This window comes from Thunnus albacares, chromosome 2, assembly GCF_914725855.1.
Source record: "Thunnus albacares chromosome 2, fThuAlb1.1, whole genome shotgun sequence".
Lineage (NCBI taxonomy): Eukaryota > Metazoa > Chordata > Actinopteri > Scombriformes > Scombridae > Thunnus > Thunnus albacares.
Window position 1 is genome coordinate 38,364,145 of NC_058107.1, and position 19,915 is coordinate 38,384,059.

The window sequence follows — 19,915 nt, forward strand, 5'->3', positions numbered from 1 at the left end:
AGAACTACAGAACTACAGTAGAACTACAGCAGAACTACAGTAGAACTACAGTAGAACTACAGTAGAACTATAGAACTACAGAACTACAGTAGAACTACAGCAGAACTACAGTAGAACTACAGTAGAACTACAGCAGAACTACAGTAGAGCTACAGTAGAACTACAGTAGAACTATAGAACTACAGAACTACAGTAGAACTACAGCAGAACTACAGTAGAACTACAGTAGAACTACAGAACTACAGTAGAACTACAGAACTACAGCAGAACTACAGTAGAACTACAGTAGAACTACAGCAGAACTACAGAACTACAGTAGAACTACAGAACTACAGTAGAACTACAGCAGAACTACAGCAGAACTACAGAACTACAGTAGAACTACAGAACTACAGTAGAACTACAGTAGAACTACAGAACTACAGCAGAACTACAGCAGAACTACAGTAGAACTACAGCAGAACTACAGTAGAACTACAGAACTACAGTAGAACTACAGCAGAACTACAGCAGAACTACAGAACTACAGTAGAACTACAGAACTACAGTAGAACTACAGTAGAACTACAGAACTACAGCAGAACTACAGCAGAACTACAGTAGAACTACAGAACTACAGTAGAACTACAGCAGAACTACAGCAGAACTACAGAACTACAGTAGAACTACAGAACTACAGTAGAACTACAGTAGAACTACAGAACTACAGCAGAACTACAGCAGAACTACAGTAGAACTACAGCAGAACTACAGTAGAACTACAGAACTACAGCAGAACTACAGCAGAACTACAGTAGAACTACAGAACTACAGTAGAACTACAGCAGAACTACAGCAGAACTACAGAACTACAGTAGAACTACAGAACTACAGTAGAACTACAGTAGAACTACAGAACTACAGCAGAACTACAGCAGAACTACAGTAGAACTACAGTAGAACGTCGGCTGCAGCTCTGAGAACAACATGAAACTCTTTGTATAAACAGTTCAGTGTGAACATGTGATCTCAGTGTGAACATGTGATCATACTGAGATCACATGTTCACACTGAGTTAATATCAGTTAGACGTTGTTCTTTCATTTGTCACCAACATCAAGTCTGATACATTTTAAAGACATATTTCTATATTTATTTGACCGTATTGAGACCATTTCAGGCCTCAGATTCAGACGTTTGTCCTCAGTGTTTGAGCTTCAACGATTATTTTCATTATTCAATCAATCATTTTATTTATAACATGTTGTGGAAAAACTGCTAAAATTTGTTACAGCAAATAATATTATAACTTCTTCGAGTTCATGGTGACGTCTTCAAATCTCTTGTTTTGTCCAACCAAAACCCCAAATATTCAGTTTACTGTCACGTGTGATACTGAAAAGCAAAAATAATTACTGAGACAATCGTTTATCAACATAGTTGCTGATCAATCGTCCGTCGTCTCCACGTGAACGCTCACAGCCGGCGGGAACGCCAACAAGGCGAAGGGAAGTCCTGTAGCGAGGCTGAAAACTGACGATTCACAGCAGAGAACTAAATGTCTGTGAGCTGTGTGGAGGTCGACACCTCGCTCAGCAGCACTCCTCCTTTACTTCTCCTCCTCCTCTTCCTCATTTACTCCTCCTCCTCTTCCTCTCCTGACTGATCAAATGTCTTCTTTCTCTTCTTCTTCTTCTTCTTCTTGGCGTCTCCTCCCTCCAACCCGCTGGAGAATTCAGAACGGAACAGACTGGCCTCCCTCTGACCAGGAGAAATCCTGAGGAGGAGGAAGAGGAAGAGGAAGAGGAGGAGAAGGAGGAGGAAGAGGAGGAAGAAGAGAGGAAATAACAGAAACATTAAAGATAAGGAGCTGTGTCGTCAGACTGATGCAAACACATTGAACATAGTAAACATTATATCTGCTAAACATGTTAGCATGCTAACGTTAGCATGTAGCTCAGGTTCAGCTGTTAGCATGTTAGCACACACAGAGCTGAGTGATATAATGAATTAATACATTTCAATTTTTGTTTTTGCACGATGTAACATGAAGTGAACAGTTACACGTCACAGTTTTCAGGACTGTGGTGACTCCAGGTGGCTAACGTAGCAGCTAGCATCACATTACTTTATGAGTAAAAATAGCTGTTTTGTGCAAGTTGTAAAAACTTGATTTAGACATTTTACACATTGTGCAGAAACATAAGTTTTAATTAATCAAATTAATTTGATCTCAATGAATTTGAAGGACGGATTCACAATTGATCAAGTGTGTCTTAAACCAACAGTCAGGAGACGCTGAGTTATTGATTAAAGACAACATGTACGGATGGATTTGAGAAGTTGACATTTGGAGTAAAGAAGGAGAAGAAGAAGTGAAATCCTGCTACTATAGTTTGTTTACGTAGCCTCCGGAGCCGGAGGAAGCTTCCTGAAGCTGACCAATCAGAACAGAGTGGACTCATCAGGAGGCGGGGCCTTAAAGAGACAGGAGCTAAAACGGCCTGTTTCAGACAGAGGCTGAACTGAGGGGCTGCATAAAGGACCAGTAGAAGATAAATAAGGAGTTTTTATTCCAGTAGAGCCTCAGAATATAAATATAGAGCTGGAAATGTGCAGAATATGTTTCCTTTAAATGAAAAATATAATGACTCTCAAAACCAAAAGTACAATTTTCATGATTCAGAAATCCCACTAAAAATGATAAACTAAAGATTCAACACTTAAGCTGCATCTTTATTTCAGCTTTATGTCCAACACACACTCTGCTGTGTGTGTGTGTGTGTGTGTGTGTGTGTGTGTGTGTGTCTGAGCGCAGCAGGAAGCCTTGTACTACCAGACTGACTGATCAATAACACACACATTTGTCAGTGTTTAAATAATCGATATATGACTCTCTCGCCGCGGGGCAGGGCAGCTGGAAGGTGGAGGGTTCAACGCCCCCCCGGGGAACACAGAGCCCCCTGCAGGTCAGAACCTGGAACTACACACCGACACAAACGGAGGTTTAGTTTGAACATGAAACTAATGAAAGTGCACATCTGTGTTTTCATGTGTCTTCAGGAGGGAAAACGTGTTGAGAGACAGATTAACATGTTGGTTTGTACATGAAATTTGTTTATGATAAGAAAAAGTAAAGAAAAACATCAGACTGCTCCTTTAAAGGAAGAATTAACTATAACATTCAGAAGAAATTGTTGTTAATACATTAAATTCATCTGACAACACTGTAGTGTATATCCTCATATTCCTCTATCTGGCTTCATTATTAGACAATCACCTGAACGCACCATTACACAACTGACCAACACCCAAAGGATTGTGGGATACCGTGGAGCCGGAGCCTGAAAAGGGACACACACACACCTGTAATTATGTCTCTACTGACCACTGAGTGTGTGTGTGTGGTCAGTCCTTGTCCAGACAAGCCTGCTGTGAGACGCAGCTGTTAACAGCGAACACACACACACACACACGCACACACACACACACACACACACGCACACGCACGCACACACACACACACACACACACACACACACGCACACACACACACACACACACACACACACACACACACACACACACGCATGTCCTGTGTGGACTGAGTGTAAACATGATCTCTGACTGAAGGGAACTCTGGATTTAATTATGTATAAGGGAGTGTGTGTGTGTGTGTTACTGTCAGTCATCTCAGCAGGGGTGTGTGTTAATGAGCACAGACAGACAGACGTGTCAGACACACATGTACATATGTTCACACACACACACACACACACAGCAGAGTGTGTGTTGGACGTAAAGCTGAAATAAAGATGTGGCTCAGCTCTATATTTATATTCTGGGGCTCTACTGGAATATCTTTGCATGATTTCCAGTTAAAAACTCTTTATTTATCTTCTACTGGTCCTTTATGCAGCCCCTCAGTTCAGCCTCTGTCTGAAACAGGCCGTTTTAGCTCCTGTCTCTTTAAGGCCCCACCTCCTGATGAGCCCACTCCGTTCTGATTGGTCAGCTTCAGGAAGCTTCCTCCGGCTCCGGAGGCTATGTAAACAAACTATAGTAGCAGGATTTCACTTCTTTTTCTCCTTCTTTACTCCAAATGTCAACTTCTCAAATCCATCCGTACATGTTGGAGCTGAACAACACATGGAAACACCTTAGCAACCACCTTAGCAACCACCTTAGCAACCAAGGCTACAGAGTGGATGGCTATTTATGGACATGTGACGAGCCGACGTTGGCAAGGTAGAATAAAACATCACAAATGAAGCATTCAGAACAGGTTTAAGCCCTGAGTTTTGTCTTGCAGGCAGCATTTCTACATACGATCACCTCAAGTTTCTGAACTTTGACCATCAGAACGGGAAATAAATAACAGAAAACCACAAAAAGCAGAACAGCCTATCCAACAGACTCACCTCTTCTCTCCAGCGGTCTGACTGCTGTTTAACTTGTTCTGGTTCTTCTTGTGGTTCTTGGTCTGGTTCTGGTTCTGGCCCGTGGCGGCGCTCAGGCCCTGCGGAGCATCTCTCAGGCCGAAGCTCTTGGCAGTGTGTCCCAGGTGGAGGAAGCGGATGTGGAAGATCTGTTTGAGGTTAGCTGGGTAGGTGGTGTAGGCCCGCAGGAAGGACTGCAGCGCTGATGACATCACAGGGACACACGTCAACAAACAACAAGGTAACTGACACCGACATCAGTGTGTCTGTGATCAGTAACAGTAGATGTCAAGGACGAGTCTCTGTTCGTTTTAGTTTCATGGATTTTCACCCTTTAAAATTTCACCACTGATCACCAGCAGTGGAAGAAGTACTCAGATACTTTACTGCAGTAAAAATACCAATACAGCAATATAAAAATACTCCATTACAAGTAAAAGTCCTGCATGAAAAAATCCTCCTACAGTAAAAGTACATAAGTATTATGAGCTTGATGTAGTTAAAGTATTGCAGTAAAAGTACATAAGTATTATGAGCTTGATGTAGTTAAAGTATTACAGTAAAAGTACATAAGTATTATGAGCTTGATGTAGTTAAAGTATTGCAGTAAAAGTACATAAGTATTATGAGCTTGATGTAGTTCAAGTATTGCAGTAAAAGTACATAAGTATTATGAGCTTGATGTAGTTAAAGTATTGCAGTAAAAGTACATAAGTATTATGAGCTTGATGTAGTTAAAGTATTGCAGTAAAAGTAGTGGTTTGGTCCCTCTGACTGATATATTATTATATATGACATCATTAGATTATTAATAGTGAAGCATCAGTGTTAGAGCAGCATGTTACTGTTGTAGCTGCTGGAGGTGGAGCTAGTTTACACTACTTTATATACAGTTAGCTAGTTTAGTCCAGTGGTTCCCAACCTAGGGGTCGGGCCCCTCCAAAGGGTCAGCAGATAAATCTGAGGGGTGGTGAGATGATTAATGGGAGAGGAAAGAAGAAAAAACAAAGTTCTGATACACAAATCTGTTTTCAGTTTTTGGACTTTTTCTCTAATCTTTGATTTTTGCTGAAATATTGGATCATTTGAACATTTATTGAAATGAAAGCATGTGAGAAGTTTAGAGGGAAAAATCACTATTTGGTGGAGCTGTTAACAACTCATAGACATGTGAAATGTGACCCCGACTACACACTGCTTTTTGTAAGACGTCAAAAGACAAAAAGGTTGGAAACCACTGGTTTCATCTTTAACAATGTGTTGTATTTTAAAAGCTTGTTATATTATCCATTGTGTCAAATCTTCATCTGAAAAGTAACTAAAGCTGTCAAATAAATGTAGTGGAGTAGAAAGTACAATATTTCCCTCTGAAATGTAGAAAGTAGCATCACATGGAAATACTCAAGTAAAGTACAAGTACCTCTAAACTGTACTTCAGTTCAGTACTTAAATAAATGTATTTAGTTACTTCAACACATTTAAAGATCCTCATCAAACATGTTTATTTTCAGTGATTATATATATATATGAAAATAAATATCAGCTGATCATTTTTAGATTAGTCAAACTGTTGGTTTCTCTACCACCAGTCAAACAGGACGTACCTTTCTTGGCCGTCTGCACTGATTGTGTGTTGGAGTGAACAAAGTTCTCGAACTCGGTCTGCAGGACGGTCGCTCTCTCTCTGGTCTCCTGCTCCAGAGCTTTGGATGAACTCTGAAACACACACACAGAATTATTACGATCAATCATTGAAGCTGTCTATCGGTAAAATCATCCTGCAGGTGCAACCAGAGACCACCAACACCTGAAGAGGAGAATTAATCCAAGTCCAATTCTGAGGGCAGGATCTCCACTGAGGAATGTGTAGCAACTGTAATGTTTACTATGTGTTGGTTTAGCCTGTTAGCATGCTAACATTTGCTAATTAGCACTAAACTCAAAGTACAGCTGAGGCTGATGTCATTAGTTTTTTACAGGTATTTGGTCATAAACCAAAGTAATTTTATCCAGATGATGGAATTAGATGAAAAGTCACAGGATCAAAGTTATTAAAATTCATCCTGAGCAGAACATGAATGTGTGAACCAAACATTTGTCCATCAGGTAGATGTAAAGATATTTGATCTGCCAACCAAACTTCATGGAAATATCTTCCAACAGTTGTTAATATATTTGAGTTTGGACCAAAGTGTTGAACTGACTGACGGCTGAACAGTATCTGTGTGTTTTTAGGGGAAAAAAATATTTGAATCTATGTTTTGATTTACAGTTAATATTCTGCTACATTAATAAAAACTGAATGTGATGTTACAGTGACTGAGTAGAGTGATATCAGTGCTGCATCAAGGACTGGTGACGACTGGAGGAATCTCTACACTGTATATTAGATATAAATGGGAAACAGAACTCAAAACACAATGATCCAAAGAAGACTGGTCCAATATATGTAAGATACAACAAACAACCACCAGAGACTAAAAGCAAATGTTCATCTACACAACAGACCTGCTGGAGACTGCGTGGAGAGAAAAACTTGTGTTTTCTGGGAATGTGTGAAAATAAGAGGTGAGAGTGATATTGGGTTATGAATTACCAAAGACATGTGTGGTGTTAAATCTACGCAACCTGACGGGAAAAAACTCAACGTGAAGACTGATCTCTGATTTACGTTCTATTAGCGGCGACCAAGAAGGAATCACCAGGAAGCACCGAACTACTCTGAGACACGTTATGAGATATTTGATATGGAAATCATCAATCAGAGTTTATTGAGAAATGGAACAAATGGACGGCTTATAAAAACACATAAAAATGAAACTACAAAACCTTTGTATGAAGACTGAGATATTTTAAGTTGTGTTAATGTATTTTATACCTCATCGGTAAGACTTTTGCTTCTTGGGTAATAACAAAATAAAAAACAATAAAACTTCAGTAAAAAAAAGAACTTGAATGTGATGTTAAGCAGAGTTACTGCATTAATAATACAGCATTACACAATGCATTTTAATCAGACTGAGGTTGTTGAACATGTTCCAGCAACAACATGATTCATGTTCAACAGATGGACTGTGTTTAAATAAAGGTTCATTTAAATCAGAGTGTCTTCAGTCAGTCTGAGCTGTCTCAGAGACACTAACAGATCATCACGCAGGTCAAACATGTTTGAATCTCAGAAATGTGCCTCAGCAGGAGTCACCTGCAGGTTCCTTTTAGAGACGCTTCAATGAAACTGTCTGAACTGATCCGTCACAAACGCGTCACCCCGCTGCTTTTATTGTCTCTCCGCAGTCCTTTTATTCAGAGTGTCTTTGTTGGAGCTCATCAGTTTGACACCGACAAGTTTGGGTTTTTAAAACTGACGAGAATCAAATGTTTAAAAAATAAATCTTCATCAGCATCAGAGGAACAGCAGGTGGTTTGACTCTCTGAACCTGCTCTCAGCTGCCTGTTGGTTCAGACTCTCCCTGAAGATTAATGTTGACTCTCAGAAACCCCTGCTGGCTTCTGAAAATCCTGGACCCACTTGGACACCCCAAAATCCCAACTCCACTCTGAGACTAGTGGAAACCCCTAAAGGACCCCTGACATGTCCAAAGAACCACTGACACTCCCCACAAACAGCAGTATACCTTTATATACCTTTATAGACTCCTGGAAACCAATACGGGTCCTTAGAATGCCCCCCGAGCCCCTTCAAAGACCAGAGGAACCCCCCTTCAAAGTCTCTTGAAGTTTCCCCAGAGTGTAACCTGAAAGAACCTAAAAGATTCCAAAAAAGACCCTTAAAGACTCAGGACCAATGAAACTCCATCAAAGGTGCCTGGAACACCAAAGGAACCCTTCAAACACCTTCAACATTCCTTGAATCCGTACAGAGTCCTGAGTGGCCCCACAGAACTCTGCTATTCCATCAAAAACCCCGAAACCCCCTGAAATACACTGGAACCTCCAAATACACCACAAGAATCCCTGAAGTCCACTTGGAACCTCAACAAAACCCTGGAAAACCTTAAAGACCCCCGACACCCACACAAAGAGCAGCTTGAACCTCCCTAACCATAAGATCTCTTAGATTGCAACATGGAACGTCTTCATAGACAACTGGAACTCCCCTCAAAGTCCCTTCAAAGTGTAGCAGAACCTTGAATAGTCTACAAAATCCCTTAAAGACTCCCAAAACCCCCTAAAGGACCCTTGAAACACTTCAAACATCCCCGTTAATTCCCGCTCTTGAAGCAGGAATTCCAAAATTTCAAAAATCTCAGGACCCCATAGATCTCTGGAGCCCCATCTGAGAGGCCCAGCTGTGAGGATGAAGGTGTCTTACCTTGCTGTGGTATTTGCCCCGCCCCTTGTAGGTGTCGTCAATCATCAGACTGGACAGGATGTCCAAGAGCTTCATCTCTGATAGGCTGAAACACAGCAAGACCCATCCACACTGTCAAGACCAGGAAGTGGACTAACAGAAATACTGTACCAATACCACCAGTGTGGTACTACATGGTACTGTGATGGTACTACATGGTACTGTGATGGTACTACATGGTATTGTGATGGTACTACATGGTACTGTGATGGTACTACATGGTATTAACTGGCATGGTGTGTACATGTTGTACTTTCAAGGTACCAGAAGGTGATTGGCTCTGACGGTTGTCAGTCAACAGACCTGATGTTGTGATTGGCCAGCTCAGTGATGAAGGCGGTCTCAGCAGGAGTGAGGAAGAGGAGGCCACTTCCTTGTCCTCCGATTCGAGCCGTCCGACCGACACGGTGGACGTACTCTGCTGCTGCTGTCGGAGGAGTGTACTGTAGACACAAAAGAATGTTTTACGTAGTACCTGCAGTACTGTTAGATCATCACAACATGAACCATCAGACGAGTCTCAAACAGTTAATTATCTAAAACACAGACAGGATGAGAAAACCCAGAAGAACACACCTGAACTGTCCACTCTCATCCTTAACTACGGCAGGTACAGTGAGTTTAATATTTTCATGGTAACCTGAATATAAATTTTGGTTTTCTCCTCCAAATGTAATCAACAGGTGTCCTAACTATAGTGAATATTTACCTGAACGATCCAGGTGACCTGAGGAAGGTCCAGACCTCTGGCTGCAACATCCTGAAACACAAACACAGTTTATTTTTATAACATGAACATCACTCAGTCTGTAACATATAGTATGTGCGTTATAGTAGCTATGAAACTACTTGTCAATTGGTTGATCAGTTAATCAACTAATCATTTCAGCTCTTGTTAATTCAATTGATTTTCCCATAAAGTCTGTGTGACACCAGCATTTAAAACGGTGGAATTTCATTTAATTCCAAAATTATCAGTGTGATCAGTGGATTCACTCGAGGGGAAATGTAAATCAGCAATCTTTACGTATCGAGTTCAACTTTGGTGAGGCGGCAGAGAGTCTGAGTCCAAAATGGAGGAAACTATTGTAGCTCATGTATTAGCTGTGCTGCTAACATCAAGTTTTACTGAAGCTCCTCTGTCTGAGTAAAAACTATTAAACGACAGACACATGGTTATGAGACAGGAGGACATGATACTAAAATTCCTTTGAATAAACTGTGTGACCCGATTGTCCTGTTAGCAAACCAGCTAAGCTAACTTGCAAACCGTTAGTTATCAAATTTGTTAGCCCTGAGATCTTTATTTTTTCCTTCTTCAATTTTTTATGTAATAAAATGGGGAACAAAATGTCGGGAGGAAGTAAACAGAACAGCACAGAGAAAATAAAGCTGTTGTGACTGACCACCGCTAGCTGAGTTAGCAGTTAGCTCACAGACCTGTGAGGAGTCACTACATCACCAAACATCTAGAACCAAATATTTCACTAATTAATCTGATATACAGATTAATTTCACTGTGCAAGGCCTTGAATGTGCAGTAAACGTATCTTTAATCAAATTTTAATAATAAACAAATAGACAAAGTTAGAAACTATCTTGTGAAGAAAACGGAGCATCAAGCAGCTAAAGAGACATATTGTCTGAGGAGTTGGTTGAGACCAAACCGGAGGTAAAAGGACAGAAAATATTGGACTTATATTCATCAGGTGGACATGACAACTTATTCTGCCCCCTAGTGATCAAACATCACTTTAAACCAGACAGTAAATCAGAGCTACTGACCGTACACAGCAGGACTCCAGACCGAGACACCGAAAACTGCTGGAACACCTCTGAGCGCTCCTGGTGGAGAAAACAAACACACCCACACTGACTGACCACTCAAAACACAACAACACAGAGAAACATCTGCTTTTCACCGGATGGACCGTGGCGGTCTTACCTCTTGTTTCATGTTACCATGGAGACGCAGGAACTCGAGTGGACGCTTTTGATTGGCCGAAGGCCCGCAGAGGACAGAGGTGAAGAGAGAGTGGAGGAACTCGACGGCCTCGCAGCTCGAGACAAAGACGATGAGTTTGTTGTCCTGAGAGAACTGAACAACAACAGTCTGTCAGTTTGTGATGCTGAAAAGAACCAATCAGAATGCTGCGACTGAAAAACACCTGAGTTATTTGTTTAATGTTGAGAACTTTTCTCGTTTTAAATTCTCATTTTCCTGAAGGTGGCGCTAGAGGAAATTATGAATATATATTTTATAATCTGTACCTTACACTTGTCCAGTATGAAAGCAGCCAGACACACCAGTCTGATCTTACTGGGAACCACCACTACAAACTGCTTCAAGGCCTCTGGTACGGCAAAGCTCTCTGATTGGCCGGCTGGGCTGGGGTCAGAGGTCACAGCGGTGATGGCGGTGAGGTCAGAGGAGGCGGGGCCAGACACGTGGATGCTGACTGGGTCGTTCAGACAAACATCTGCTAACCGAGTCACACCTGAGACACACGGGAGGCAGAAACAGAAGGACGTTATATACTGGTTTCTATGACGACCAACAAACTCACTGTACATATATTTTATAATAGAGTGTTCTGTATCTACTGTATAATATATTTACCGTGTGTTAGTGTAGCAGACAACAGGACGTTCTGTCTGCTCGGTCCGGTGGAGTTCAGACTGTTTAATATGACGGTAAGATCCTTCTCAAAACCCAAGTCCAATATCCTGCACACACACACACACACACACACACACACACACACACACACACACACACACACGCACACGCGCGCACACACACACACACACAGTTTTAGATGCTTCACTCTGTCAATCAGACTTTATGTTGTGCAAAAACCGGATTTTTAGATGCTACCAGTGAGACGTCTCATCTTGTTTTAAGGGGACAGAAGCAACACTAAGAAGCTAACAGCTGCTAAAACTGAAAACGTCTTTCTCCTTTTAACATTTTTTTATTTCTACACCTGTTCAATAAACATATTTAATCACACACACTTTGTGAAAATGTTTTCTCGTTTGATGGAGCTAAGCTAACAGTTGCATCAGAAGATACTGTGTGTGGATTTGCTACTTCATATCTGACTCGGAGTTCCTCAGGGCTCGATTCTCGGGCCTCTTCTGTTTAATCTCAACTCGGATCAAATAATCAGAATAACTGAATCCGAGTCCCTCGTGATGTAGACGACACTTAAACTAACACATCTGTATCACTGAGGATGTGATGGTGAACTTAAAGCAGCTACTTCACGTCCTGCCTCATGATAAAAAAACAGCTGTTATATTTTTATTTAACAGAAGCTCTTGTAGAAAATAAATAAAACATTAATATAAAGAAATGGTTCAATAGTTTGTGTTTGTGTGATTATTCATCCAAACAAACACAGAAATTACAATTTTCCCATATTAATCCACAAAAACGCAGGAAATAAATACCCACAAAATAAAACCAACATTAAACTATGTTCCATAACTGTTAAAGGAGCAGTGTGTAGAATTTAGTGGCATCTAGCAGAATGGCAGAGATGGAATATCATATTCATAAGTATGTTTTAATTAGTGTATAATCACCTGAAAATAAGAGTTTCTGTGTTTTTGTTACCTTAGAATGAGCCCCTTATATCTACAGAGGGAGCCGCCATGTTGCACCGCCATGTTTCTACAGTAGCCCAAAAGGGACAAACCAAACACTGACTCTAGAGAGGACCACCGTAGGTTCTCCTACACGCTCGGAGGAGGAGGTATTCGGTTGGTTGCAGTCTGCAACTTCACCACTAGATGCCACTAAATCCTACACACTGCACCTTTAAAAGCACTGTGTGTGTGTGTGTGTGTGTGTGTGTGTGTGTTACCGGTCAGCCTCGTCCAGGATCAGCCAGCGGACGGCGCTGAAGGCGATGCTCAGGGTGTTTTTGATATGATCCACCAGACGTCCAGGAGTTGAGACCAGGATGTTGATGCCTTTACGGAGCCTGAAGAGAGAAAGAAAACAAAGTCTTTACAAACGTCTCAACCAGAGCTGCAGTGATTAGTCGATTCATTGATTAGTTGTCAACTATTAAATTATTTGCCAACTGTTTCGATGATTGATTAATCGTCTGTTCTCAAGGACACACAGAACCGACAGAAGTCAATCAAACATTAATTAAACTGTAACACTTGGTTAGTTACTAAAAGTTCATCTTAACAACTGTAACACACATTTCAATAAAAGCTTCCTGATATCTTTCCTGCTCCTCAGAGGACGAACTCTTTAGATACTGATGACCACATGATCTTTCCTGCAGCGCCACCTCCAGGACAACCTTTACATGTTTAGCTTCCTGACTGATAAATCTACTAGAACAGATTAAAGTCTGTAACGGGCTTCACAGAAGGAGGATGAGGAGGTGAACAGGTGGATGTACCTGGCCTTCTCTGCCTTCCTCTTCTCTCCTCCCATCAGCACACCTGGGACGATCCAGGTAAACGGCTGCAGAAGAAGAAGAAGAAACATCAGGTCAGCTGACTTTGATTCTGGTTTCACAACAGATCAGTTTCCATCTAAAAGTATCTTAAATTTGAACAGAATTTAACAGAAACTAGTTTTACTTCAAGCTGATAATTATGAGCCATTAACAACTGATCACATAATACTTCAGAGCTTTCAACCACATCTCATGGTCTTCATTCAGCCGTTAGCTCAGCTGTCATCAAACCACCTGAATGTGATGAGAACCATCAGCTGTCTGTGAACTCTCCTTTATTCAACCACCTGTTATCATGTGTGAAGACCATGGGAGGGTGTTGAAAGCTCCAGATCATTATTAGCTGCAGCTTTAAAACAACAAACACAGTCGATACAGTAAAGAATCTACTGGTGATACCTTCACGAGCTTCTGGAACGTCTGGAAGGTCTGCTGGGCCAACTGACAGACAGACAGACAGACAGTTAGTAAGATGGCAGGACTTCAGCTCTACAGATGAATCCAGCAGCTGGATCATGTGTTCTTCAGTCTCTAAACATGATGATGATGATGATGATGATGATGTTAAAGCTCTGTGTGTGAAGTCGCTCATTAAACCAGCAGGAATTATTTTAAACTTTAGCTTTTACTTCCTGTTTTTTTTCTAAAAGTGTCAGTTTGTTGTAGCTGACGACACACAGCAGGAAAGTTCAAACTTGATTTATATTTATATGTATTTTCAACATAGAACTGCTTGCAGGAGCTTCAGTGGGTCTTAATAAACAATCCAACCTCTCTGGTGGGGACGATGATGACGGCCAGAGGTCCGTCTGAACGTTTGACCTTCGGCTGCACCGACTGCAGACTCTGAACCAGCGGGACGGCGTAGCACAGCGTCTTCCCTGCACACACACACACACTCCATCAGTGACGGCTTGTCATCCTTTACAGCGCACAGCTATCATTTAATCTGCTGATTATTTTCTCTGTTCATCGATCAGATGTTTGAAAAATGTGGATCAGTGTTTCCTAAAAATGACGTCCTCAAATGTCACATTTAACAAGCTGGAATCAGAGAATTAGCACTTTTTTTTCCTTAAAAAGGAAATAAATAAATATCAGGTAATCTGTGTGTGTGTGTGTGTGTGTGTGTGTGTGCGTGTGTGTGTGTGTGTGGTATGATGTAAAGTTTAAAGTTTCTCACCTGAACCCGTCTGAGATCGAACGACAGCGTCTCGTCCGGACAGAAGAACAGGAATAGTCTGTTTCTGAACACTGAACACACACAGGAACATCGTCACAACGTTAACTAACGTCAGTCTGAACGACGCTGCTCTGATCAGAGTCATGTGATTAATATACTGTGTGTGTGTGTGTGTGTGTGTACTGACCTGGTCAGTGTGGAAACATTCAGGACTTTGTTCAGTGTCGCCACCTGGTGGACAGAAAACAGCCAATCAGAACACAGACATTCAGAATACAGTGATGATTAAAGAAGACAAGATTTTGTGGTTTTCTGTTATTTATTTCCTGTTCTGATGGTCAAAGTTCAGAAACTTGAGATGAACGTATGTAGAAACGCTGCCTGCAAGTCAAAACTCAGGGCTGCAACCTGCTGTGAAGCTTTTTTTGCAACGTTTTTTGTACCTTGCTGACAAGCTGATGTCGGCTCATCACACATGCTCACTAACATCCCTCTGCTCTATAGCCTCGGTTGCTAAGGTGGTTGCTAAGGTGTTTGCTAAGGTGTTTGCTAAGGCTGTTGCTAAGGTGGTTGCTGGGTGGTTGCTAGGTGTTTGCTAAGGTGGTTGCTAGGTGGTTACTAGGTGGTTGCTAAGGTGGTTGCTAAGGTGTTTGCTAAGGTGGTTGCTAGGTGGTTACTAGGTGGTTGCTAAGGTGGTTGCTAAGGTGGTTGCTAAGGTGTTTCCATGTGTTGTTCAGCTCCAACATGTACGGATGGATTTGAGAAGTTGACATTTGGAGTAAAGAAGGAGAAAAAGAAGTGAAATCCTGCTACTATAGTTTGTTTACGTAGCCTCCGGAGCCGGAGGAAGCTTCCTGAAGCTGACCAATCAGAACAGAGTGGGCTCATCAGGAGGCGGGGCCTTAAAGAGACAGGAGCTAAAACGGCCTGTTTCAGACAGAGGCTGAACTGAGGGGCTGCATAAAGGACCAGTAGAAGATAAATAAGGAGTTTTTATTCCAGTAGAGCCCCAGAATATAAATATAGAGCTGCAAATGTGCTGAATATGTGTCCTTTTATATGTGTGTGTGTGTGTGTGTGTGTGTGTGTGTGTGTGTGTGTGTGTGTGTGTGTGTGTGTTACCAGGTGAGGGTGCAGCTCCAGCTCTGAAAACGAGTCAGTGGTGAAAATCTTCTCCTTCAACTGAGAGACATCTGGTCTGAAAGAGTAAAAAAGTTTATTGTCAGCTGATAAAATATCTGATTGATTAATAATAATAATAACTGTGAACCAATCAGCATCAGGAGGAGCGGCGTACCTGTGGATGTCTGGGATATCTGGGTTGTGTTTGAACAGAGAGGAAGTCTTGATGGAGCTCCTTCCTGTTTCTTTCTCTCCGTCCCTCTCTTTCCTCTTCTCTCCCTCCATCTTCTTCTGCTTCTTCTTCTTCTGTGGTGTCGTCTTCTCTGTCTGCTGACAACAGAAACACTGTCAGACAATCTGAAACACATCTGGACGAAAACACACTTAACCTGTGAGAGCTGAGTTTACCTGAGTGTCTGCAGGAGGAGGAGGAGCTTCAGTCTTCACCTCCTCTTCCTCCTCTTCCTCCTTCTCCTCTACAGTGTCGGTCATCCTCCTCTGTTTGAAGGAGCGTCTCTCCTCCTCTGAGGAGGAGTTGAACCTCCTCTTCTCTGCTTTCTGCTTCTTCTGCAGAAGAAACACAGAAACATCTCTGCTTCATTCTCCTCTCATGTGACGACTTCCTGTTTCATTTTCATACATTTTCTCTGTATTGTATTTGTCCTGTGTTTGATTGGTGCAGACTGTCGGTGTCACAGTTCATTCACTGTTTTTTTCTTTTTTTTTTAAATGTGTGTAACTGTGTTCATCTAAATGTTAAAAGTCAGCTGACTGCAGTAATAATCACTCAAACTCTCACCTGAGCCCATCGCTGCTGAGCAGTCAGAGGTTTCCTTCTGCTGGAAGAAGAAGAAGAAGAAAAACTGCTGCTGATGTTCAGACACAGCTGGTCATCTGCTGATGACATCATCAGCACACCTGGTCCACGCACACACACACACACACACACACACACACACACACACACACACACACACACACACACACAGGTTAGAGCTGAGACTGTACAAACAGAAACAGAGCAGCTATTCAACAAGAATGATCTAAGTAGATTTAATAATTAGCTTGAATGGACACTGATGCCAACTTCATTCAAAAAAAACTGCCCAGTTAAGATGTAAAACAGCTGATGATACTGTTTATTATATATTAACAGTGTATATGTGACAGCTGAGAGAACAAAGTCATATTTCAGTGCAGCCTGGTTAGAATAACACAATCTATCAAAACCAGATATTTTATTTATTTGACTTGTGCCGAATTAAAGAGTGACACCTGATGGTGTGTTCAGGGTCTCACTGTGTATTTCTGTTGTCTGACAGGTGAGGAGTCCGGTCTGATCTACAGAAGCTAAAGTGTCTGCTGCTGTTAGCAGAGTTAGCTCCTTAAAACAGTAACCTAACAAATAAACAACACACAGAAACACGTGAGTGTGTGTGTGTGTGTGTGTGTGTGTAGCGCAGCAGCTAACGTTAGCCTCCCTCGTGCTAACAGCAGCTGTTTCCGGTCAGTCTGTAAACAACCTGCAGTTTGAGCACGTGAAGGAAAAACAGAAAAAAACACTGAAAATCAGAAAAATAAAAACTCACCGTGAGACTCTCAGAACACACGGGGACCGACAACACGCGTGGAACACGTTTCCTGGTACGTCACTGAAGCCCCGCCTCCTTCGCAGCTGATTTTGTGGACATGCGCAGTAGCTTCACTGCTTATTTTGAATTTAATTAATGAACGCGACAACAGTTCAACACTCAGAACATTAATTCATTTAACAAAAACCAACGGATTCAATAATGTAAATTAATATTAACACGTTTTTAAAAGTTTATTCCGTATTTCTTACTTCTGTCTTCTGCAGCTTCTACAAGGAGAGAAAACCGATAACAGTGATCTTTTTTTTACCTGATTTGATGTCCAATAAAACTGCTGGAAGGTCATAGTGACTCCATCAGGTCCTATTCATTCATGTTTACTGTGTTTATTGATGAAGCATTCAATCAAATCAATACAAACAACCACAATCAGACAGCTGGAAATACAAGATTTATCTTTGACTTTATCTGAACTTCAGAAATACACAACACACCTCTGAAGCTCAGTGATTAACATGTTTTATATTGTTGGTTTAATTTGAACACAAACAGAAATGTAAAACAGTTTGTAGCTGTTTCTGAGTCGAATTAATCTGAACTTTCTGAAAAATCTATTTCCTGGTCATAATTATGACATAAACACTGTTTACAAGTAATAAATGTATAATTACGATAACTGTAACATGACTTGAACGCAGCATTGACACACAGATGTTTGAACAGAAGACAAGAGGAGTTTTTCTTCACAAAACATCAAACTATTCCTTTAAAACAGTCACAATGAGCTGAAAACACACGTCTGACCAGCACTCTGCAGATCACATCAGTTTAACTTCATTCTGCTGCTTTTTATCTTGTTTACTAATTATTTGAATCTTCAGTAACTGTCAACAGCTCATCAGCTGCTCCTCCTGAGTCCAGGAGAAAATTACTACAACATATGAATATGTAAATCAATCAGACATATAAATAACATTATATACAGTATGCATGTGTGATATAAACAGATCAGAGTAAACTGCAATGATTAGTCGATTAATCAATTAGTCAACTGGGGGGAGAATATTTCTGCAACTATTTTGATAGTTGATTAATCATTTAAAGGACACATATTAAGTCACATTTCCAGCCTCTATATTTATATTCTGAGGCTCTACTGGAATAAAAACTCCTTATTTATCTTCTACTGGTCCTTTATGCAGCCCCTCAGTTCAGCCTCTGTCTGAAACAGGCCGTTTTAGCTCCTGTCTCTTTAAGCCCCGCCCTCCTGATGAGCCCACTCTGTTCTGATTGGTCAGCTTTCAGGAAGCTTCCTCCGGCTCCGGAGGCTACGTAAACAAACTATAGTAGCAGGATTTCACTTCTTCTTCTCCTTCTTTACTCCAAATGTCAACTTCTCAAATCGTGACGTGATTGACAGGTGGAGATGCTGCTGTTAGCCTCTCTGGAAGCTAACAGCTAAACTCCAAAACACACTCAGCTGTTAGCATGCTAGCATGTTAGCTTAGCTCAGTTTAGCAGTGAGCCAACTGTTAAAGTGCAGAACAGTAGTGGAAGAAGTACTCAGATACTTTACTGCAGTAAAAGTACTAATGCAACAAAGTAAAAATACTCCATTACAAGTAAAAGTCCTGCATGAAAAATCCTACTACAGTAAAAGTACATAAGTATTATGAGCTTGATGTAGTTAAAGTATTGCAGTAAAAGTACATAAGTATTATGAGCTTGATGTAGTTAAAGTATTGCAGTAAAAGTACATAAGTATTATGAGCTTGATGTAGTTAAAGTATTGCAGTAAAAGTACATAAGTATTATGAGCTTGATGTAGTTAAAGTATTGCAGTAAAAGTACATAAGTATTATGAGCTTGATGTAGTTAAAGTATTGCAGTAAAAGTACATAAGTATTATGAGCTTGATGTAGTTAAAGTATTGCAGTAAAAGTAGTGGTTTGGTCCCTCTGACTGATATATTATTATATATGACATCATTAGATTATTAATAGTGAAGCATCAGTGTTAGAGCAGCATGTTACTGTTGTAGCTGCTGGAGGTGGAGCTAGTTTACACTACTTTATATACAGTTAGCTAGTTTAGTCCAGTGGTTCCCAACCTAGGGGTCGGGCCCCTCCAAAGGGTCAGCAGATAAATCTGAGGGGTGGTGAGATGATTAATGGGAGAGGAAAGAAGAAAAAACAAAGTTCTGATACACAAATCTGTTTTCAGTTTTTGGACTTTTTCTCTAATCTTTGATTTTTGCTGAAATATTGGATCATTTGAACATTTCTTGAAATGAAAGCATGTGAGAAGTTTAGAGGGAAAAATCACTATTTGGTGGAGCTGTTAACAACTCATAGACATGTGAAATGTGACCCCGACTACACACTGCTTTTTGTAAGACGTCAAAAGACAAAAAGGTTGGAAACCACTGGTTTCATCTTTAACAATGTGTTGTATTTTAAAAGCTTGTTATATTATCCATTGTGTCAAATCTTCATCTGAAAAGTAACTAAAGCTGTCAAATAAATGTAGTGGAGTAGAAAGTACAATATTTCCCTCTGAAATGTAGAAAGTAGCATCACATGGAAATACTCAAGTACAGTACAAGTACCTCAGAGTACTGCACTTGACTAAATGTACTTGATCTGAACTCTCAGACATTGAGGAATCGGTCCAGCTCGCTGCCTTGCTCAGAGGCTCTCCGGCAGGATGATCATCACTACTCTGCAGGACGGAGGACAAAC

General features: G+C 41.0%; 1 protein-coding gene across 1 annotated transcript; it reads right to left on the reverse strand.

The window, feature by feature from the left end:
* Positions 1 to 554: 554 nt before the first annotated feature.
* Positions 555 to 17,272, reverse strand: ddx31 (DEAD (Asp-Glu-Ala-Asp) box polypeptide 31). The gene is made up of 21 exons (XM_044334813.1): positions 17,172 to 17,272; positions 16,382 to 16,500; positions 15,991 to 16,149; positions 15,758 to 15,903; positions 15,583 to 15,658; positions 14,648 to 14,691; positions 14,461 to 14,531; positions 14,049 to 14,158; positions 13,677 to 13,718; positions 13,218 to 13,282; positions 12,663 to 12,782; positions 11,411 to 11,517; positions 11,062 to 11,288; positions 10,736 to 10,888; positions 10,576 to 10,635; positions 9,500 to 9,550; positions 9,094 to 9,233; positions 8,752 to 8,836; positions 6,023 to 6,134; positions 4,401 to 4,620; positions 555 to 1,756 (listed from the first exon to the last, which is right to left on the reverse strand). Exons 2-21 carry the CDS (start codon positions 16,490 to 16,492, stop codon positions 1,615 to 1,617), a joined length of 2,241 nt encoding a protein of 746 aa, XP_044190748.1. The 5' UTR covers positions 16,493 to 16,500; positions 17,172 to 17,272; the 3' UTR covers positions 555 to 1,614.
* Positions 17,273 to 19,915: the final 2,643 nt, after the last annotated feature.